This window comes from Leucopleurus acutus, assembly GCF_964270905.1.
Source record: "Leucopleurus acutus genome assembly, chromosome: 20".
NCBI classification, from domain to species: domain Eukaryota; kingdom Metazoa; phylum Chordata; class Mammalia; order Artiodactyla; family Delphinidae; genus Leucopleurus; species Leucopleurus acutus.
Window position 1 is genome coordinate 57597937 of NC_139162.1, and position 24266 is coordinate 57622202.

General features: G+C 41.8%; 2 protein-coding genes across 2 annotated transcripts in view; one reads left to right on the forward strand and one right to left on the reverse strand.

Moving 5' to 3' along the window:
- Positions 1-24266, forward strand: part of LOC309977285 (uncharacterized protein) — a 127550-nt gene that overhangs the window by 31922 nt on the left and 71362 nt on the right. The window lies entirely within an intron of this gene.
- Positions 1878-16282, reverse strand: LOC309976453 (zinc finger protein 671-like). Its single transcript, XM_082862034.1, has 6 exons — positions 16129-16282; positions 13714-13887; positions 6820-6858; positions 4910-5036; positions 4252-4371; positions 1878-3581 (listed from the first exon to the last, which is right to left on the reverse strand). The coding sequence occupies exons 3-6, from the start codon at positions 6832-6834 to the stop codon at positions 2407-2409; spliced, it is 1437 nt and encodes a 478-aa protein (XP_082718160.1). The 5' UTR covers positions 6835-6858; positions 13714-13887; positions 16129-16282; the 3' UTR covers positions 1878-2406.

Below are 24266 nucleotides of genomic sequence, written 5' to 3' on the forward strand. Positions count from 1 at the left end.
ACTAATAAAAGACAGACATTTTATCAAAGAAGACATACACCTGGCAAATAAACACAAAAATGTTCAACATCATGAATCATTAGGGAAATGCAATCAGACCATAGTGAGACACCTCTACACATTTAAACAGGTAATACTGAAACACTAGCCATATCAACCAAGTACTAGAGAGGAATACAGGAAAACCGGAATGCTCCCATACTGTGAATGGCACACAAAAGGGTATAGTCATTGAATTTTGAATATGAAACCATACGTACATATAATTTATTAAACTTATCTGTCATAGACATAAAGGATACAAACCACAAAAACCCATCCTTTAACAGATGTATGGATAAACAGTCAGTGGGTGGTATATCCAAACAGTATATTTTTCAGGAAAAAAAAATGAATTATACTTATCAGCAACTTAAATGATTCTCAAAATAATTATGCATCATGAAAAAGAAACAAATATAAAAGTAAACATTAAGACCCCAATGATATTAAGTGTAGAAAACACTAATTGAATGGGAAAAAAGTAAATCAATACTAGTTGCCTGGGAGTCCTGGGAGAGATGTCAGAAGGTGGATATGGGAGTGATGGATGTTTGTAATTATGATGGTTCTGTGGGTTTACACATATTAAAACTTAACCAAGCTGTACATTTTAGGTATGTTCAGTTCAGCGCATACCAACTATACAGCTCAATTAAATTTAATAAAAATTGGATTCACATAAAAAATCTGAATCTTTTCTGAATCTCCTTTTCAGTAGAACTCTGGCAACCACATGTTAACCCCATCACATCTCCTTGTCTAATGGGAGGGATTCTATTGTGGTAGCAGTGAAGACTGGTGAGCAATGAAAGGTGTTTCCACGTGAGTTATCCAGGAACTGCCTGCATCCTAAAAACCACATGCCTGGACTACACGATTTCCACTTTTATTACCCATTATCTTTGCTATGCACCAATGGCCTTGAGATAAACAATCTGAAGATGCTACGGGATCTCAAAACCTTTACATTATTTAGCCTGGCACTGACTGGGACCTCAGGAGAGAAACCGCTCTGTATCTCCTGAGAATTTTTGCAAAAACATTATCTTAAACAGCCACAGTCAAGGGAACATTCATGGATGCAATTTTAGAATAGGTTCATCTCTTTTTGTTTGCTAGTCACTCACTCCCTATTAATTCCCTGTTTCTGTACCAAATATGGTTCCCATCTGATGTCTGTAATCTAACGCTCAGCAAAACCAGCCTACCATGTTATGGATTATGGCACATGGCGCTTTTCCAGCTGGACCTAGAGAACTTCTTCTCTTGAACAGTACTGGGGTCATGATCTGACATCCCATGTGAAAAAAGAGAATTTATGCAGCTCCAAAAAACACTGGTGGTTCATAAAACTGTCCTCATCTCAGGGTGACCTCGGGACCCACCAAAAATTCTAACATCCAGGTCACATTAGTCCCAGAGCCCTATAGTCTACCCCAGGAGGCTTTGGACAACAATTCAAATTAGATCAAAACTGGAGTGAAAACCATTCTCCGCCATGATACTATACTTATTGAAGAATACAAAGATTGGAACACCCACAAAAGACGTGGCTTAAACTATAGTCTTTATTTTTTCACAGAGTAGAGCAAATGGAGGCAGATAGTTCCCAAACAGGGTGATCTGGAGCTAGAAACATCCATCGTGAGCATGACATGAGACAATACCACCAAGGAAAGTAAACTGTAAGCTGCCAAGGGAACCCACATTGGGTCACAGTGGTCAAAGCTGCTTAGGTCCTGTCCTTGACAGAAGAGCATGACAACACCCAAGTGCTCAGGCTATTCATGCTTCTCTCCAGAGAACAGGAAAGCACAAAGGTCTACCTACCCTGATCACAATGCGATGACTGATGCCCAGTACTGGGATCTGCCACTTGGGAGAGGTAAAAAACCTACAGTGATATTGAGTCCAGCAAGGGGCTTGCACAGGTTAGAAAGTAGAGTATAGCTCCTGAAAAGCTTCCTATGAAGCCAGTACTCATAGGCAATCTGCACACGAGGGCTGTTCAGATGTATGGCATTCAACTTCCAGTTGATGACTTCCTCAGAGAGTCTACTCAGTATGATGTATTAACTAAGGAGACAACTCATTCACTGCTCTCATCTCATTTGAAGGCCCTTCTCTAGATGAACTTTCTGGTATCAAATAAGGTAAGACCTTTGGCTGAAAGCTTTCCTACATTTGCTGTACTCATAGGGTCTATCTGAGCTGTGAAGTTTCTAGTGCTCAGTCAGAGCAGACCTTTGACAGAAAACTTTTCCACATCTGCTGCACTGATGAGACCTTTCTGGGGTGTGAGCTTTTCGGTGTTGAGTAAGCTGGATGCTTTGGCCAAAGAATTCTCCTCATTCAGAATTCTCCTCATATGGTTTTTCTCCAATGTGAACTCTGGTGCTTAATAAGAGTAGAGCTTTGGCTAAAACACTTTCCACATTCACTGCACTTATAAGGCCTTTCGCCAGTGTGAACTCTCTGGTGCGTAGTGAGAATAGAGTTTTGGCTAAAACATTTCCCACATTCACTGCACTTGTAAGTCTTTGCTCCAGTGTGAATTCTCTGGTGGACCTGAAGGTGGGCCCTTTGCCTAAAGGACTTCCCACATTCACTACACTCATAAGGCCTTTCCCCAGTGTGAATTCTTCTATGTTTAATGAGGCTGGCGATGTACCTAAAGACTTTCCCACATTCACTGCACTCATAAGGCCTCTCTCCAGTGTGGACTCTCTGATGCTGAACAAGCATGCGTTTATAGGTGAAGGCTTTTCTGCATTCTCCACATTCATAAGGTCTCTCTCCAGTGTGGACTCTCTGGTGCTGAATAAGTTTGCTTTTAGTAATGAAGGTTTTCCCACATTCACTGCACTCGTAAGGCTTGGCTCCAGTGTGAATTCTCTGGTGAACAATAAGTTGGGCGTTTTGTCTAAAGAACTTCCCACATTCTCTACACTCATAAGGCCTTTCCCCAGTGTGAATTCTTCTATGTATAACAAGGTTGGAGTTGCATCTAAAGACTTTCCCACATTCACTGCATTCATAAGGTCTTTCTCCAGTGTGGACTCTCTGGTGCTGAGCAAGCCTGTATTTACGGCAGAAAGCTTTCCCACATTCACTGCACTTGTAACACTTTTCTCCATTGTGAAAGGCCTCTACAAACTCGGTGTCCTTTTGTGGAGTGACCTGGTGCTGGAGAAGGCCAGAGCTACAAGGGAAATCCTTCCCAGACTCCTGGAATGTGAAAGACTTCTTGGATGCATGGACGGTGTGGCTCTTCATAAAGGTCTTACCCACGTCTCTTCTAAAGAGTTCCTCTCCAGTGTGCTGGTGAAACTGCACACCTGCCCCACAGAGTTTCTGGCCAGGGTTTGTGCCAAGGTCCTCAGCTAGATGCAAACCACCTTCTAAGGACAGGCAGCACGTCTGCCAGGCATAGGACTTCAGGGTGGACAGGTCTGCCTCTGAAGTATTTATTTGTGGCACTTCTACAGAAACATTCTGCTCAGAAGGTGTCTGCTTGTTCTCTGCTATATACCAACACCCTGAAAGCAGAGAAATACGGGTAAACTTGACATAGGATTTTGGTATAAGGAGGCAGCCCCATCACAAATGTTTGTCTGACATAGAAAGGAATAAATCTATGGGACTGTTTTCAAGACAAGAAGTTGCAGGGACGCTAGGCAAGCCTTGCTGTACAGTACTGACCCTCTACACATCACAGGACAGGGAGCACTCACCAGGCAAATGACAGAAGGATGCGGTGGAATGCATAAAGGAGCTAGGGGTCCACAACTCATTCCTCCAGGAACAGTTTTCACTAGGACCTTGGCTGCTGGTGACATGTGTGTGCTATGTGGAAAGCTGTGTCCAGGTCCAAGAAAATCTGATTTTCACTAAGTAGCTGGCGTTCAAGGACTATTTTGAGGAGAGGTGCAGACCTCATGAAACATTAAGTGTAGGTGAATAGTGGAAAGCACAGCAGAGGGAGGATGGAGAGGAAAAATTAGGAGTGGAAGACAGAGAGGTGAGGGATAATTCTGGGTTGGAAGTCAGAGGAAAAATCACAGGAGGCAAGTGTCAAGGATGGAGGAGAAACAGAAATGAGGTACACAGTCACTGGCCTTGACACCAAAACAGTGTTGGGTATGGGACATGTTCCTGATATGATGTGAATCAAACCATGATGTCACTTCCTCCCCCAATGCTAATTACCAGGGCCAGGCCATATTTGAGCCCCTCTTGCTCTGTCTGGAGTCATGTCCACTCTGTCATGTACCCAGGGTTCTCCTCTCAGCTCCAGCTGGACAACATGGTACCTAGAAGATGAAAGTCCTAAGAGAAAGACACGACAGGTGAACAGTTGGTACTGGCCCGAGGTGCAACCAATCCCAAAACAACCTCAGGAAAAAAATATGTAACAAAAAGAATCTTTGAGATGAGGGTCTCACAGAAACAGTCAAGAAGGCCCCACAAATACTGACCACATTAAGTCCCAACAATTCCTGGAATAGTAAGGCCCCAAGAAATGTCAGCTGGAAGGTGGCAGAGCCTGGAGCACAGAGGTGCAAGGGTCTATGGAGTCAACTTAGCAGGGAGTGGCTGAGACTAATGGAACCCATTGAACTAATTCCAAGTCTTATGACCCAGAAAAACTTCACTGAAAAAACTTCAGAGCCGCTGGTATTGGGGATACTCCTGAAAGGAGATCGTATACACATTCACTCAGCCTTGGCACCAACAACACAGATGAGAGGGAAGCAGTAATATAGATGTGCCCACTGTCTAGCTGTGAAAAAACAGACTTGCTTTTGGAAAAATGGGGAAAGGCGGAGACCTGCCTGGGATGCTGGGATAGGTGTGAGGGCCTTACCCAATGACGCAGCAAGTGCAAAGGTCTCAAGCATGACATCGTGGTACAGGAATCTCTGGGCCTCATCAAGAAGCTTCCATTCCTCCTGGGAAAAGTATACAGCCACGTCCTCAAAGGTCACAGAGCCCTGTGATGACAGGGACAGATGTCTCCATAAGCAGCCTCTCTCCCCAGGACCCCATAAGTGTCCCTAACCCATACTCACTCGGTTCATCTTCCTCCCCAGCTCCCTAACTTGGAGGCACTGGTACCTAATAACTCTTCATACTTCCTTGAGCACTAGGTACAACTCTTAGCAACAACAGGTAGGTAGGTGGGCAGACAGATGCCATCTAAGCTGTGGGCCTGGTATGCATGTCTCCCTCCCTCTCCTGCAAGACAACAGCCTGAGAGTCCCCAGGATCATGTCTCCCAGACACAAACAAACTTGGGCTCATCATTCTCTCTTAAACTCCTGGTATGAGGGCTCTGGGACAATTTGGTCACACACCTTCCCCACATACATACTCACTGGCTAACTCCTCATACATCTGATCCCCATCACCACCACCCAGCCCACAAAACTGGCATGTCTCCTGCCTCCTCACATACCGTCCTGCACATGGCATCAGAAAGTTCCTGCCAATGCAACAGGATCCCACCATACCCCAACTCTCCACCGGTCTGTTCTGAAGGCTTCCCCACCAGGCCTTGTTCCTGACTTTAACCTCAGTCAAAACATGCAAATCTAAATACGCCTGTTCATGTTCCACCTCTGTATTGCACATTATGTCTCTTCACCAGTTGCAATCTCTGTCCATATAACACCCATTCAAAATCCACACCCACTTGACACACCTTAGGTAAACTCATCTGACATTCTGTCAGAAACTACCCAAGTTCCACCACAAAAGCCTAGTGAGTGCACAGGAAGAAAAATAACCACCAGCCTGACTTTACTTTCACTTCACCTACATTCTGCTTTCCCTCTGCATCAATTAATCAATTTCATAGGCACTCCCCCATAAAAACCTGAGCCACCTGATGGACTTTCCCTCCCACCCCCCACCTTCCCACTGATGACCACTCTTCTTATCTGTCTTTGTGACAGCCCCCTTATCTTCCCTTGTCCCCTAATGGCATCCTGAAGCCTCCGCCAGCACTCTAGATTTGCACGTTCAGCCGTCCCCTTGTCTCCTATACTTGGAGTCACTGGAACATCTGAGAATCAAAACAGCCAAAACCCAATTCCTAATATTCTCACGGAAAAGGACTGCTACCACTGACCTCCCCATCTCAGTTGATGGCACTACCACCCTTCCAGATGCAAAGGGAAAAAAAACTTGGAGTTATCCGTGAGCCCTCCACATTAGAAAATCTGATCAGCCCCTACTTTAAAAGCAAATCCAGAAGCCAAGTATTTCTCCTACCTCCTCATGCACCACTTTGGTCCAGCAAGAACTAATGTGCATCTGGATGACTGCAATAGCCTCCTTCATTATCTCCTTTTCTTTCTCTCCCCCAGTATCTTGTGCACTCTGTAGCCAGGAGTAGCCTCTTAAAACCTAAGTCACATCACTTTCCCTCTCTGTTCCAAAAATTCCATGTCTTCCATCATTCTCAGAACAGAAACCTCTTCTCAGTCTACCATTCTAGGTCTAACTCTGGCCCCCTTGCTCTCTGTTCTTACCAGCTGTTAACAAAGACCTACAAGTCCTAAAACACTCCAATCTCGATCTCATCCTCAAACATTTATACATATTACCCGCTATACCTAAGACAACCTTTCACATCTCAGTCCACTGGCTGCCAAAAATGGGAATCTGTCCATATAACCTCTGGCCTGGACTTGGAAACCTGGGCTTAGGGTCCCCAGACACCAAGTCCAGGAAGAGTGGCAGCAAAAGACTTCTAGGACACCTGACACTCACCAGTGCAGGGTCCATAAGTGGTTCTGCTGAATGTGGAACCTGTGGGAAGAGTAGGGCCATGTAATATTAATTCCCATCAGCAACATAGACAAAAAAGGTTAATGAGTGAACCATTTAATATTTCAGATGAAGACAAATGCTCAAGAGGAAACTAAAGCATAAAAGAGGGCAGAAAATGTTACAGTTGTACCATAAGGTCATGTGGATATCTTGAGAAAAGGCCTTCCAAAAGTGGGACAAACAAGTACAAAGCCGCTCTATCAGAGTCATGCCTGGTGTCTTTGAGCAGCATTTACAAAGCTAGTATGACTGGAGCCCAGTGAGCCCAGAAGAATAAGGGATCGTGTTGGCAAGGAAATGGTGTTGGCATGTCATAAAGCACTATTATAGTCCTAAGTCACAAATATCAAAATTAAGTCTCATTTTACATACAGGTCTGTTTCTGACACTTCCATTTGATTCCCTCTTCTATTTATCCCTTGCTAATAATATATTTTTCTCTTCTTGTAGCTTGTAGTTGGCCCTCACATCTGATCAGAAGTTCGTATATTATACTTCCTTTTCCAATTTTACCTCTTATCTTTTTGTTTTGTTGTTGTTGTTTTTTTTTTTTTTGCAGTATGCGGGCCTCTCACTGTTGTGGCCTCTCCCGTTGTGGAGCACAGGCTCCAGACACGCAGGCTCAGCGGCCATGGCTCACGGGCCCAGCCACTCTGTGGCATGTGGGGTCTTCCCGGAAAAGGACACAAACCCGTGTCCCCTGCATTGGCAGGTGGACTCTCAACAACTGCACCACCAGGGAGGCCCCTTTGTTACCTTATAAATTATTGCTTTATATAAAATTTCAGCTTACATAATCCATATACTAAGTTCTGATTAGAAATTATTATAACATTATGGAAACTGGTTCAAGATGGCAGAGTAGAAGGATGTGTGTTCACTGCCTTTTGTGAGCGCACTGGAATTACAACTTACTACTGAACGATCATTGACAGGAAGACACTGGAACTCAGGAAAAAAGATACCCCACATCCAAAGACAAAGCAGAAACCGCAATGAGAGAGTAGGAGAGGTGCAATCACAATAAAATCAAATTCCATAACTACTGGATGGGTGACTCACAAACTGGAGAACACTTATAGCACAGAAGTCCACCCACTGGAGTGAAGGTTCTGAGCCCCAAGTCAGGGTTCCAACCTTGGGGTCTGGCAACAGGAGGAGGAATTCCCAGAGAAACAGACTTTGAAGGCTAGCAGGATTTGACTACAGGACTTCGACAGGACTGGGGGAAACATATACTCCAAGCTTGGAGGGCATACACAAAGTAGTGTGCATATCAGGACCCAAGGGGAAGGAGTAGTGACTCCATAGGAGACTGAACCAGACCTACCAGCTAGTGTTGGAAGGTATCCTGCAGATGCAGAATATGGCTGTGGCTCACCACAGGGACAAGAATAGCGGCAGCAGAAGCTCTGGGAGGTACTTGGCATGAGCCCTCCCAGAGTCCACAATTAGCCCCATCAAAGAGGCTGTAGCCTCCAGTGCTGCGTCGCCTCAGGCCAAACAACCAACAGGGAGGGAACTCAGCCCCACCCATCAGCAGACAAAACAATTAAAGTTTTACTGAGCTCTGTCCACCAGAGCAACACCCAGCTCTACCCACCACCAGTCCCTCCCACCAGGAAGCTTGCAAAAGCCTCTTAGATAGCCTCATCCACCAGAGGGCAGACAACAGAAGCAAGAAAAACTACATTGCTGCAGCCTGTGGAATGAAAACCACGTTCACAGAAAAACAAACAAAATGAAAAGGCAGATGACTATGTACCAGATGAAGAAACAAGATAAAATCCCAGAAAAACTACTAAATGAAGTGGAGATAGGCAAAACTCGGAAAAAGAATGGAGGCAAAGATCAAGAAGATGCAAAAAATGTTTAAAAAGACCTAGAAGAATTAAAGAACAAACAAACAGGGATGAATAATACAATAACCAAAATGAAAAATATACTAGAAGGAATCAATACCAGAATAACTGAGGCAGAACTCACCTGGAAGACAGAATGGTGGAATTCACTGCTGCAGAACAAAGGAAAAAGAAGAAAAGAAAAGAAGACAGCCTAAGAGACCTCTGGGACAAAGTTAAATGCAACAGCATTCATATTATACAGGTCCCAGAAGCAGAAGAGAGAGACAACAGACCTGAGAAACTATTTGAAGAGATTATAGTTGAAAACTTCCCTAACATGGGAAAGGAAATAGCCACCCAAGTCCAGGAATCACAGAGAGTCCCAGGCAGAACAAACCCAAGGAGTAACATGCTGAGACACATAGTAATCAAACTAACAAAAATGAAAGACAAAGAAAAATTATTGAAAGCAGCAAGGGAAAAATGACAAATAACATATAAGGGAACTCCCATAAGGTTAAAAGCTGATTTCTCAGCAGAAACTCTACAAGCCAGAAGGGAGTGGCATGATATATTTAAAGTGATGAAAAGAACCTACACGAAGATTAATCTCATTCAGGATCTCATTCAGATTTGACGGAGAAATCAAAACCTTTACAGACCAGCAAAAGCTAAGAGAATTCAGCATCACAAAACCAGCTCTATAACAAATGCTAAAGGAACTTCTCTAAGTGGGAAACACAAGAGAAGAAAAGGACCTACAAAAACAAACCCAAAACAATTAAGAAAATCGTGACAGGAACATCCATATTGGTAATTACCTTAAACGTGAATGGATTAAATGCTCCAACCAAAAGACACAGGCTCACTGAATGGATACAAAAACAAGACCCATATACATGCTGTCTACAAGAGACCCACTTAAGGGGTAAGACTTGGGGACACATAAGACTGAAAGTGAGGGGATGGAAAAAGATATTCCATGCAAATGGAAATCAAAAGACAGCTGGAGTAGCAATACTCATATCAGATAAAATAGACTTTAAGATAAAGAATGTTACAAGAGACTAGGAAGGACACTACATAATGACAAAGGGATCAATCCAAGAAGCGATAACAATTATAAATATATATGCACCCAACATAGGAGCACCTCAATACATAAGGCAAATGCTAACAGCCATAAAAGAGGAAATTGACAGTAACACAATAATGATGGGGGACTTTAAGACCTCACTTACATTAATGGACAGATCATCCAGACAGAAAATTAATAAAGAAACACAAGCTTTAAATGATGCAGTAGGCCAGATAGATTTAATTGATATTTATAGAACATTCCATCCAAAAACAGCAGATTACACTTTCTTCTCAAGTGCACATAGAACATTCTCCAGGATAGATCACATCCTGGGTCACAAATCAAGCCTCAGTAAATTTAAGAAAATTGAAATAATATTAAGGATCTTTTCCAACCACAATGCTATGAGATTAGAAATCAATTACAGGGGAAAAAGGTAATAAACACACACAGAGGCTAAACAGTATGTTACTAAATAACCAAGAGATCACTGAAGAAATAAAAAAATATCTAGAGACAAATGACAATGAAAACACAACGATCCAAAACCTATGGGATACAGCAAAAGCAGTTCTAAGAGGGAAGTTTATAGCAATACAAGCCTACCTCAAGAAACAAGAAAAATCTCAAATAATCTAAACTTAGACCTAAAGGAACTAGAGAAAGAAGAACAAACAAAACTCAAAGTTAGTAGAAGGAAAGAAATCATAAAGATAAGAGCAGAAATAAATGAAATAGAAACAAAGAAAACAATAGCAAAGATCAATAAAACTAAAAGCTGGTTCTTTGAGAAGATAAACAAAACTGATAAACCTTTAGCCAGACTCATCAAGAAAAAGAGGGAGAGGACTCAAATCAATAAAATTAGAAATGAAAAATGAGAAGTTACAACAGACACCACAGAAATACAAAGCATCGTAAGAGACTACTAAGGGACTTCCCTGGTGGTACAGTGGTTAAGAATCCATCTGCCAATGCAGGGGACACAGGTTTGGGCCCTGCTCTGGGATAATCCCACATGCCGTGGAGCAACTAAGCCCGTGCACCACAACTACTGAGCCCAGATGCCACAACTAATGAAGTCTGCATGCCTAGAGCTTGTGCTCCACAACAAGAGAAGCTGCCACACTGAGGAGTCCACACACTGCAACAAAGACCCAATGCAGCAAAAAATAAATAAAATAAATAAATAAATAAAAATTTTAATTGAAGAATAAAAGCCATATGATCATCTCAATAGATGCAGAAAAAGCTTCTGACAAAATTCAACATTCATTTACATGATAAAAACTCTCCAGAAAGTGGGCATCGAGGGAACCTACCTCAACATAATAAAGGTCATATACAATAAACCCACAGCAAACATCATTCTCAATGGTGGAAAACTGAAAGCATTTCCTGTAAGATCAGGAACAAGACAAGGATGTCCATTCTTGCCACTATTATTCAACATAATTCTTGAAGTAGTAGCCATGGCAATCAGAGAAGAAAAAAATAAAAGGAATACAAATTGGAAAAGAAGAAGTAAAAGTGTCACTGTTTGCAGATGACATGATACTATACATAGAGAATCCTAAAGATGCCACCAGAAAACTACTAGAGCTCATCAATGAATTTGTTAAAGTTGCAGGATACAAAATTAATGCATAAAAGTCTCTTGCATTCCTATACACTAACAATGAAAGATCAGAAAGAGAAATTAAGGAAATAATCCCATTCACCATTGCAACAAAAAAGAATAAAATACCTAGGAATAAATGTACCAAGGAGGTAAAAGACCTGTACTCAGAAACTGTAATACACTGATGAAAGAAAACAAAGATGACACAGATGGAGAGATATACCATGTTCTTGGATTGGAAGAATCAATATTGTGAAAATGACTATACTACCCAAAGCAATCTACAGATTCAATGCAATCTCTATCAAATTACCAGTGGCATTTTTTACAGAACTAGAACAAAAAAATCTTAAAATCTGTATGGAGACACAAAAGACCCCGAATAGCAAAAGCAGTGTTGAGGGAATAAAATGGCGCTGGAGGAATCAGACTCCCTGTCTTTAGACTATACTACAAAGCTACAGTAATCAAAACAATATGGTACTGACACAAGAACAGAAATATAGATCAATGGAACAGGACAGAAAGCCCAGAGAAAAACTCAAGCACCTATGGTCAACTAATCTATGACAAAAGAGGCAAGGATATACAATGGAGAAAAGACAGTCTCTTCAATAAGTGGTGCTGGGAAAACTGGACAGCTACATGTAGAGAATGAAATTAGAACACTCCCTAACACCATACACAAAAATAAACTCAAAATGGATTAGAGACCTAAATGTAAGACTGGACACTATAAAACTCTCAGAGGAAAATATAGGAAGAACACTCTTTGACATAAATCACAGCAAGATCTTTTTTGATCCACCTCCTAGAGTAATGGAAATAAAAACAAAAATAAACAAATGGGACCTAATAAAGGTTAAAAGCTTTTGCAAAGCAAAGGAAACCACAAACAAGACGAAAAGACAGCCCTCAGAATGGGAGAAAATACTTGCAAATGAATCAACGGACAAAGGATTAATCTCCAAAATATGTAAACAGATCATGCAGCTCAATATTAAAAAAACATACAACCCAATCCAAAAATGGGCAGAAGACCTAATTAGACATTTCTCCAAAGACATACAGATGACCAAGAAGCACATGAAAAGTCACTCAACATCACTAATTATTAGAGAAATGCAAATCAAAACTGCAATGAGGTGTCATCTCACACCAGTTAGAATGGGCATCATAAGAAAATCTGCAAACAACAAATGCTAAAGAGGGTGTGGAGAAAAGGGAACTGTCTTTCACTGTTGGTGGGAATGTAAATTGATACAGGCATATGACGAAGAGTATGGAGGTTCCTTAGAAAGCTAAAAATAGAATTACCATATGACCCAGCAATCCACTACTAGGCATATACCCAGAGAAAATTGTAAATCAAAAAGACTCATGCAGGGACTTCCCTGGTGGCACAGTGGTTAAGAATCTGCCCGCCAATGCAGGGGACAAGGGTTCAAGGCCAGGTCTGGGAAGATTCCACACGCTGCAGAGCAACTAAGCCTGTGCGTCACAACTACTAAGCCTGCACTGTAGAGCCCACAAGCCACAACTACTGAGCCCAAGAGCCACAACTACTGAAGCCCACATACCTAAAGCCCATGCTCCACAACAAGGAACTGCAACGAGAAGCCCACGCACTGCAATGAAGAGTAGCCCCTTCTTGCCGCAACCAGAGAAAGCCATGCACAGCAACGAAGACCCAACATAGCCATAAATAAATAAATGACGCATGCACCCCAAAGTTCACTGCAGCACTATTTACAAGAGCCAGGTCATGGAAACAACCTAAATGCCCATCGACAGATGACTGGATAAAGATGTGGTACATATATACAATGGAATATTACTCAGCCATAAAAAGGAACGAAATTGGGTCATTTATAGAGATGTGGATGGATCTAGAGACTGTTATACAGAGTGAAGTAAGTCAGAAAGAGAAAAACAAATATTGTATGTTAACACATATATGTGGAACCTAGAAAAATAGTACAGATGAACTGGTCTGCAGGGCAGAAATAGACACACAGATGTAGAGAACAAATATATGGACACCAAGGGGGGATGTTGGGGTGCGGGGAATGAATTGGGAGATTGGGATTGACATATACACACTAGTATGTATAAAATAAATAACTAATAAGAACCTGCTGTATATAAAAGAAATAATAAAACTCAAGAAAATTATTATAACATTATATAATAGAATTCAAGAATACAAATTTTAAATTTTTATCCATGTTATTTATATATCCTTTTTCTTTCATAAATATTCAGACAGATTTTCTGTAATTTCCTACCTGCTTTTTTCTCCTGCAGTAGAGAAGGGGACCACCATTTGTTGACTTCACAGTGAAAATGAATCTCAGAATTCCCTGGTGGTTCAGTGGCTAAAACTTGGTGCTTTCACTGCCATGGGTTCGATTTCAATCCCTGGTCTGGGAACTAAGATCCTGCTAGCTGCACAGTGTGGCCTAAAATAAAAAGAGAGAGAGAGAGAGTTACAAGAAGAAAATGGCACCAGAAAATTAATCTGTGATAAAGGGGTTGTTGCTGGCATCAGAGTAAAAGTGCTTGGCCTCCAGCAGTTTGAGATAAGTGGCTGTCAAAGATGACTCCTTAAACTTAAGACAAAGGAAACAACATATGAGACCTGACCTCTATTCCAACCTCATTATAAAAACATGGAAATTTCTTTGGTTCTAAACATCTTGATAAGGATTCCCAGCATTATAACTTTTTATCCTTACAAGGATTCATTTTGTCCCCCTTAAAACAAGTATTTTAACCAGATGTCTTAATCATTTTCTCTTCCAATACCAGCAGAGGATGATGACGTAACAGTAAAATAAATACTATTAACAGAGTACAATCACTGCAAAAGCAGAAACCCTCTAAGTGGCTGCATACTGTAAAACTGTAAGTTTACCTAATGCATGATGTGTATAAAAATACAACTACGGCATCACTAATCATTAGAGAAATGCAAATCAAAACTACAATAAGGTATCAATCACCTCACACCAGTCAGAATGGCCATCATCAAAAAATCTACGAACAATAAATTGTAGAGAGAGTGTGAAGAAAAGGGAAGCCTCTTGCACTGTTGGTGGGGATGTAAATTGATACAGCCACTATGGAGAACAGTATGGAAGTTCTTTAAAAAACTAAAAATAGAACTACCATACGACCCAGCAATCCCACTACTGGGCATATACCCTGAGAAAACCATAATTCAAAAAGTGTCATATACCACAATGTTCACTGCAGCACTATTGACAATAGCCAGGACATAGAAGCAACCTAAGTGTCCATCGACAGATGACTGGATAAAGAAGATGTGACACATATATACAATGGAATATTACTCAGCCATAAAAAGAAACGAAACTGAGTTATTTGTAGTGAGGTGGATGGACCTAGAGTCTGTCATACAGAGTGAAGTCAGAAAGAGAAAAACAAATACCGTATGCTAACACATATGTATGGAATCTTAAAAAAAATAGGTTATGAAGAACGTAGGGGCAGGACAGGAATAAAGACGCAGATGTAGAAAATGGACTTGAGGACACGGGGAGGGGGAAGGGTAAGCTGGGACGAAGTGACAGAGTGGCACTGACAGATATACACTACCAAATGTAAAACAGATAGCTAGTGGGAAGCAGCCGCATAGCACAGGGAGATCAGCTCGATCAGCTCAGTGCTTTGTGACCACCTAGAGGGATGGGATAGGGAGGGTGGGAGGGAGACGCAAGAGGGAGAGGATATGGGGATATATGTATACATATAGCTGATTCACTTTGTTATAAAGCAGAAAGTAACACACCATTGTAAAGCAATTATACCCCAATAAAGATGTTAAAAAAAATACAACTAACTACGGGATAGATTAAGACTAAGTATAACAATCTCATTCAAAACACTAAATTAAAATTAGTAACATGGAGCAAAACAAGATCAAAACGTGGAAATGTCCATTTAAATACAATAATAATTTTAACATATATGCTAAACAAATGTGTACTTTATATACCCCAGAAAGCAAGGAAGGTATGGCCACCATAGCAATAGTTATAATTACAGAAAGGAGACCAAAAACAAACAAGCCAAAAGAAAAAAACAAAGAAAGCCTTCAACAGCAGGATTTATAAAGATATTTTACTCATATACTGTATTCACACTATTAGAACACTGCAAAAGAAGGAAAATTAACGGATAGCCATGAAAAAATGGGTAAAGTCCCACCATATTGGGTGTGACACATCATAATACTTATATGATTCCAGTCATAAGAGAGTTTTAAGATAACTGAGCGAAGGTAAACTACAGTCGTCGAATATTTTCCACACAGCTGAAACTATCAGGAAAAGCAACGAAATGCTTACTTGAAACATCAGACAATACCTTAACTTTTGGGGGATGGGGATAACTGTTATGAAAGGAACCCATAGGCGGCTTCTGGGGTCCTACTTATATCTCATATCTTGACTTGAGCAAAGAACGGGTATTAGTAAGAGCTGCTTATTCAACTGAACATGGAAGTTCCCTGCAATTTTTTTTTTCCCCACGCACGTCTTATTTCAATATTCGGAAAACCAAGGTTTTGGGAAATAAAAAAACACAAACATAGGATGCTCGTTATAGAACATTGATAAGAACGAAAATACTGCAGAATGAGAAAAGTTGTCTGAGGGTCCGGAGGGAGCAGCATTTACCTGAATCGCACCCATCCGCTTGGCCGTCCCAGCGGAGTCTGTGGGCAATGGTGGGGCCCGGGCACGGAGGCCCGTCCCGGCCCCGAGACAGAGTCAGGACGGATGGCGCCCACGCGGAGCCTCAGCCTTTCCTCAGAGCAGCGGACACAGCGCCTTCCTGGCTCCCTTCACCTGGTGCCGACCCAAGGTACCGGAGCGGGCACCAGCGAACAGGTCCGAGTTTAAAAATGTCGCCCGCGGTCGACGCCGGAAGGCCCGCCCAGACACCGCCCCCCTAGAACGGAAGTGGCTCTCTCCTGAGCCGTCATTGGTTCAGGGGCCCTTACGCGCCGCGCTTTGCCTTCAGGGTAATGTGGTTCACAGCGCTCTACGACCTGTCAAGTGGCGGTGCTCCCCACCTCTGGGAAAGTTCCTCCTCACCCTGAGGGTAGCTGGGAAGGAGTGTCCCAAGGGTCTGAGTACTGGCGGGGTTCACGCTTCTTAAAGGGGACGCACCCAGATATCTGCCGAACCACGCTTCTTAAAGGGGACGCACCCAGATTTCCGTGGAATGTAGTCTGTGCTGTTCAGAGAGAGGTACTCAGATATAATAGAGTTATAGTCATATATATATATATATATATATATAAACTATAATAGAGTTATAGTTCAGATGTTCCCCAAACCTAAAAAAAAAACAAATGCGCACATGATACCAAATTGTCACTCAGCCACAAAGTGCATCCATCCATAGTTGGGATCTAATAAACACGGTCTTACTGCTCTTCCAAAGTATGTAGGCTGATGCTTTAGACTCAATTTATGAGTCTCAGTGTGTTAGGTCAGGGTCAAGAAAGCAAAGTTTCCAGACAGGGCCATGGTGGGGAAGACAGAGGAGGGATGTGGGATGGCCAGAAGCAGGTGGACAATGTGTTGTGTCTCTGCTTCCCTCAGAAGAAACGTAGAGCCAGTGACGGTGTCCCATTCAGGGGTGGACACATAATTCTTACTCCACATTTAGATATGTATTCAGTTCTTTTCTAGAATCTAAGATCTACCTATCTCAAAAGAGTGACTTACCGCATGCCATTTTCTCCCTGGACAGTGACTCTACGGTCCCAGTCATAGTTTATTTACAAAGGGGGCATTTGAATCCTGAGATAAAGGATTGGTTTACATGATCCTCGTTCCTTGCTGGGTAGAATATAATTTTACCCACAATTGCAGTAACAATGCATGGAGAGTTGATATCATCTCAGAAAAATATTTGTGAAATTTGGAAATTGCTGAAATCCATCATTATTTAATTATTCAAAGTTAGTGGTCAAAATAGCCCTTGACCATGTGAACAAGGTTAGGCTCTCAGTGCAGTTTCTAGAGACACTGAAGTCTGAGAAGTGAGGGAATAAAGCAGAGCACGTAGTTACACAGGAAACTTGGCTAGCTTGTGGTTATAGCTTTGTAACATGTGATCTATTATTTATTTATTTAAAATTTTTTTATTTAAGTACAGCTGGAAGGGCTATGTAAAGAGAGCAGACAGCTAAAAACAAACAGGGTATCTGTAGCATCATATTTATTCCCTCCTTAAGAAACATTCTTTAAGTTTCCCTCTTAAGAAACATTCATTAAGTGCCTACCCCATTCCAGGCACTACTTTGGTTGCATCAAGATCAAAAGAGAAAAAGATGTCTGCCCTCATGAGTCTGACCTTCCGGTCAAAGGAGATGAACAGTAAGAATTAATGACAACACAGTCAATTACAGAATACATTTATGTGTTTTGAGTGTTAGCCAAAATTTCAGAAATGAAGACGTGATTGATCAGGCATTTATTTAGGGCTTGTTAGGACACCCAGGAAACGTAGATGAGAGAAGCACTTGAATTGTTACCTGAACTACAAATGGAGGAAGCCTATAAAGGCAAAAAATGGAAGGCCACAGTTAGTTCCATAAGTTGTTTGTCAAGAATTATAATTGGAGCTGTCAAGAAGTAAGGGTGCTTATAAAGCAAGGATTGGTTAGGGTCAGAAATGGCTATATAGTTACAAAGGGGGGAATGTTGAAACTGCAAGGTTGTAGTTAGCAGAAGTTTTAAAAATGTCTCGTGTCTGTTATCAAACTGAACCTGGGTCTGCTCACCTACTTTCTTCTGATTGGTTGCTGGTAAGGTCACAGGGTGATTTTCAGGAATATTCATCATCAACTTTCTGTTTCCAACCAGTCTCAGGTTTATGTTCTTGTTGTCATCATGTAGTCATCATCCTCCACCTGGCTGGAAGTCTTGTTTCTGCAAAACAACTCAAGGATATGCATCAGATTGTTATCTATAACCTTTCAGAAGGAACTAGAATTCCTGTGAGTGTTTTATCACTGAACTATTGTTCCAACTGTCATTACTGGTTTTGACTGCTTTTCCTTTCTTTCTACACTCTCACCTCTCTAATTAGTAACTACTTGAATCTGCTCTTTGGAACTCAGGGAAGGCCTAGGAAACTAAAGTCTTTCTCTATGTACAGGAAACAAGAGAGACTTCCCTGGTAACACAGTGGGTTAAGACTCTGTGCTCCCAACGCAGGTCGGCCTGAGTTCGATCCCTGGACAGGGAACTAGATCCCACATGCATGCCTCAATTAAGAGTTCACATGCCACAACTAAGGAGTTCACCCACCACAACTAAGACCTGACACAACCAAATAAATAAATAAATATTTAAAAAAAAAAGAAACAAGGGGGACAGACTTTTGTACCCAGGAGGGCCCTGCAGGGTCCTGTTCAGTTTCAGAAACAAGGGTGCCATGGCTTGCAGAGCCTGGTTCAGCTAGGCCTCAGAGGCACCTCTGTAACGTTTCTTCTTGTGCTTTTCCTCTTGGTCACCTCTGCGTGGACCCAGAGCTCTAGAAGCCCATACAGGTGGGAAAAATCCAGAGTCCATAACAATGTCATCCCTAAAGGATACAGGAAGTTCCACTCACCTGTTGTGCACTGCATCTTAAGAGCACTTTGCTAAGCCTTCACTGGCTCAGTCACTGTACCTGCAGACTGAAGTGACTTCTGGGTAATACAGTTCCCAAATGAAGCATGTAGATCTCCAAAATGTGATTTATTTTCATACTTGAAAACACGGGTACTTAACTACTTAGCAGGAAAGGTGAAGACAATGTTTAGACTTGCCAGAAAGGTAAAAATGAATAAAGAAGCTGTACTGTGGTATGTATTCACTGGCCTAACAAATGTACCACAAGCACCTAAGGAGTTTCAACCACAATAGTAGGTGCATGGGACATATTGCGAATAGGGTTGTCAGCTGTTTCATGTATACAGCACAAGTCCTGTATTTCACAATTTTGTCCACAGTCCTTTGACATCGTCAGCACGACATAAACGTCGTACATCCCGCTTTTTGCAATGATTTCCAAAACGCCGTCAGTTAATTTGGAAAATGCTTTATGGTTTCTCTCAGGTTTGGCTGAGGGAAGACTAAAAACAGATATTAACAAATAAAGTGCTTACTTTACATAGTCAGGAGAGGGAAAATGTGTTCCTTGGCCACAGTCCAAAGTCATGAACAAATAATCATCGTTTCTAAGAGATAACTTTCGATGAATACATGTGTCCTCAAAATCAGCAGGGTCAACGACAGCCTCAAGAGAGAAACTAAGCTTCTGGAAGTTAGCAAATCATTGATAGGGACAAGCTTTTGAAATTTAACCAATCGGTGATAAGACTACTGCTCCCCAACCCAAGTCCTGAAAGACAGCCTATCAGTGACAGCTCCAGGCTCCTAAGCAACAGTCAATCAGCAACTACCTCAGTTCCATGCCCCAGCTTCTTAAAGTCAGCTGGTCAACAGGAGTGATCACACTAACACTGCGGAAAGTCGGAAAGTCGAGAAATCCTTCAACACACATTTCTGAAATTCCTCCATTCCTTAATGACTGGCTCCATAAAAGATAAATGCAGCTCAAGGTCTGTTCTAGGACACTGCCTGACAACTACAGCTCTCCCTCGTATGCATGCATAAGGTCCACATTTTTTGTATAAATATTAAGTTCAATTGATTGTTAGCTCAGAAGTTTGTAAACTTTTCAATGGTTCAACATTTGTTTATGGTTTCTTATGAGTTTAGAGTTAATGGCTATGTATAGATGGCAATTTGGGTGGGGATGCAAGGAAAAGAAAAGAGAAGGGCACTGAAACCTTACTGAGGCAACGGGAATATTCATTGACAACTCTGATGATGGGTTCAATGTCTATACATATGTGAAAATATGTCATGTTGGACACTTTATATAAATGCAGTTAATCTACATCAGTAATCCCTCAATGAAGCTGTTTGGGGAAAACTTTTTCCCATAAAGCGTTAAAATGCTATTCCTTCTAGAATATCAAACAACTGACAAAGCTGTACTGATCATCAGGACCCTCTCCCCACATCTTACATGAGTCAACTCTGATTCTTTGTCTACAAAACGGGGGAATAATGGAAACATGTCCACTCGTGTCACCAAGAATGATGGCTAGGACACAAAAGACCCACCCCTGAAGAAGAGAATCTCCCTTCACTCCCTCATGAGGTTCCTGCTTTGCCATTATTGTTTGAGGGAAACAGCCCAGAGAGGCTACAGGGATCCATAAAACCTCTGGCTCTGCTGCTCTGCCAATAAACTGGCTACGGGGACTGGTCTGCAGGTCCCGAGTTCTGTACACTCTCTTTCCACCTGGCCAGTTACTCAGATATTCACAGAGGCCCCTTTGGAAGTGGTTTATCCACTCTACTTTGGGGCAGTCTCCACCAGTCCAGTCCCTATTAATCCAGTCACAATTTCTGTACACAATATGGTTCCCAGCCTGGGCCTTGTTAAAAGTTTTATGTCCATGGACATAAACCTACATGATTTTTCTTCCTCAGGACACAGAGCTCCTAGGTGGGTATCAGGAGAAAGCTATCTCTCAATAATACCATGGAACATCCACGAAGTTCATGGTACTGTCAAATACGCTATTGTTTGCAAACCAACTGCCCCAAGTGACTGCGGAGCCACAAATAATCTTCACAACCAGGGCAGGAGATCTTGGTGCAAGGGTCATTCAGACTTTCCTAGGAGGCCTCAAGCAGCAATGCAACTAGGCCAAATCTACACTTAGTGTTGTGCTTTGTCCTCCTGCTGTTTCCTTTGGAGCACACAAAGTTGAGAGCCCCAGAAGTCTGTACTTTTTATTCTGGCAGAGCCCAATTCTGTTCTCAACCCACAGCATACAGTAAACAGAAACCCAAGAGTAAAGGTGGCTTAAACAATAAGACCTAGGGGAGGGATGGAGTGGGAGTTTGGGGGTAGCAGATGTAAACTTTTATACAGAATGGATAAACAACAAAGTCCTACTGTATAGCACAGGGAACCATATTCAATATCCTATGATAGGGCTTCCCTGGTAGTACAGTGGTTAAGAATCTGCCTACCAATGCAGGGGACCCGTGTCCGAGCCCTGGTCCAGGAAGATCCCACAGGCCGCGGAGCAACGAAGCCTGTGCGCCACAACTACCGAACCTGTGCTCTAGAGCTCGCAAGCCACAACTACTGAGCCCATGTGCCACAAATACTGAAGCCCGCACGCCTAGAGCCTGTGCTCCGCAACAAGAGAAGCCACCACAGTGAGAAGCCCGTGCACCACAATGAAGAGTAGTCCCCACTTGCCGCAACTACAGAAAGCCTGCGCACAGCAATGAAGACCCAACACAGACAAAAATAATTAAATTTATTTATTTATTTATTTTAAATCCTGTGATAAACCATATGGAAAAAAATATACATATATCTGAATCCCTTTGCTGTATACCAGTAATAAACACAACACTGCAAATCAACTGTAGTTCAATAAAAAAGAAGGAAACAAAGAAAAACACCCAATAATAACTTTATCGCAAAACCCAGCAAGGTGAGCAGTTCCTAGGGTGGGTAAAATTGAGGCTCGAAAAAATCTGTCAAGAATGTCATAAGACAATCAATAATGACCCTGAAACAAGCAAAACCTCTGTAAGCTGCCAGCCAACAGCTGATGGAGTCCTCTGTCCAAAGTGGGTGATGTCCACACCTGAACAAATCAAAGGGGTGGGCATGAGATCTCACCAAAGGGCTCAAATGGCTGGCGAATACTCCAGGAAAAGCAAGAGACTACAGCAATCTGTTCTCTCTGCTTTCTAAAAAAAATTGACATATAATTAACATATAATATTTATTAGTTTCAGATGTATAACATAATGATTCAGTATTGGTTTATATTGCAAAATGATCACCACAATAGGTCTACTTCACGTTTTCCTCATAGTTACATAAGTTTTTTTGTGTTGAGAACTTCTATGATTTACTCTTAGCAAGTTTTAAACACCCAATACAGTATTACTAACTATAGTGACCATACTCCCTGCCAGCTAATACCAGGAGAGTGGCTTCTATAATACACATGGGCAGTGACAGAACTCCAGTGACGGCCCCAGGCAGGTCTGAAAGTGCAACAGAATTCACCAGTTTCCCACAAACCTGGCCCTTACCGTGAATCTCCCTAGTGAGGATGTCTGGATGTACAAGATGCAGTTTCTGGGGGATATCTCCCTCACAGGGGCTAATCTCCAGAGCTTACATCTGTTATTATGTTAAAAAGCCAAGAGCACAGTGGCTGCACGTGTAACGTCTTTCTCCAGTGTGAGCTTCCTGGTGCTGAATGGAGACAGACTAGTGGCTGAAGACTGTCCAACATCTGCCGTACTCCTAATACCCTGCTGGGTGTGGAATGGTTCTGTAAGACCAAAAGGTTCTTGATGGTGGAATACACAGCACAATGATACTGGGATACATGAAAGACAGAACACTTTGTTACTTACAGCTCAGAATGAAAGACGTTAGACAGGCCAACAAAGAGGGCTGAGCCCAGGGACAGGATTAACAGAAAGCTGGAGCTGTGGTGGGCAGTTTATATTTGGCAAGAGTGATGGGATTAGCTAGGTTTCATGAGCTGTCTGTGGATTGGCTATTTTGAATAATTGTATGGGTTCCAGAACATAGGAGCTATCACTAAATGTCTGACACCTTGGTGTCTGGTAGTCCAGAGAATGAGAGCCTGATAAGGAAAGTGGTTGGGGTTGTGGGCTTCATCAGCTGTTCTAGAAGGGGAACGGACAGTCCTTCTCCTGCCAGAGCTTCAAAACTGAGTCAAACCACTTTCAAAAACTTAAAAAGTATATATCAAAATGCTGTGTTATTGACATACACAAACATATAGGAGAATGGAATAAAAGAGCACAGAAACAAACCTTCGCATACATACTCAGATGTTTTTAAAGGGTGCAGAGACCATTCAAAGAGAAATGAGTTTTTTCAGCAGGTGGTGTTGAAAAAACTAGATAACCATACATAAAAGAATGAAGTTGCACATGCACCTTACATGATATAGCTGTATCGGTGTAAAATGGTACAGCTACTATGGAAAACAGCCCCTTAGTTCCTCAAGAAATTTACATATTGAAATAATGATCCAACAATTCTCCATCTGGAAACATACCTAAAAAGGACAGAAACCAGGGCCTCAAAGAAATATTTGTGCAATCGTGCTTACAACAGCATTATACGAAATAGCCAAATAGTGAAAGCAGCCCAAGAGCTCACTGATGAAGGGATACAGAAAAAGTAGTTTATACATAAAATGGAGTACTACTCACTCAAAAAAGACGGAAATTCTGACACATGCTAGGACGCAGATGAAACTTGAGGACATTGTCTTCAGTGAAATAAGCCAGCCACAAGAGGAGAAAACCTTTATGACTCTTATATAAGGTACCCAGAGTGGACAAATTCATAGATAGAAAGTAGAATAGTTGTTGTCAGGGGATAAGAGAGTGGGGATGAGGAGTTGTTGTCTAATGGGTTTACTTTCAGTTTTATAAGATGAAAATACTTCTGAATATTTGTCTGCACAAAAGGTGAATGTATTATTACCGATAAACTTACAGTTAAATATGGTTAAGACTGTAAATGCTATGTTACAAGCATTGTATCACAATTTAAAAAAATTTTAAACACCTGCATAGCAGTACTTCCCAGCGCTAAATCAGACCAGACTTTTCCCACATTCACTGCATTTATATGGCTTTTCTCCCATGTGAAC

Coding starts and splice junctions, on each gene's coding strand:
- LOC309976453 (XM_082862034.1), bottom strand. Junction 4,372..4,909: donor TGCACTTGCTGCGTCATTGG/GTAAGGCCCTCA, acceptor TCTTTCTCTTAG/GACTTTCATCTTCTAGGTAC. Junction 3,582..4,251: donor TCAAATATGGCCTGGCCCTG/GTAATTAGCATT, acceptor CTCTGCTTTCAG/GGTGTTGGTATATAGCAGAG.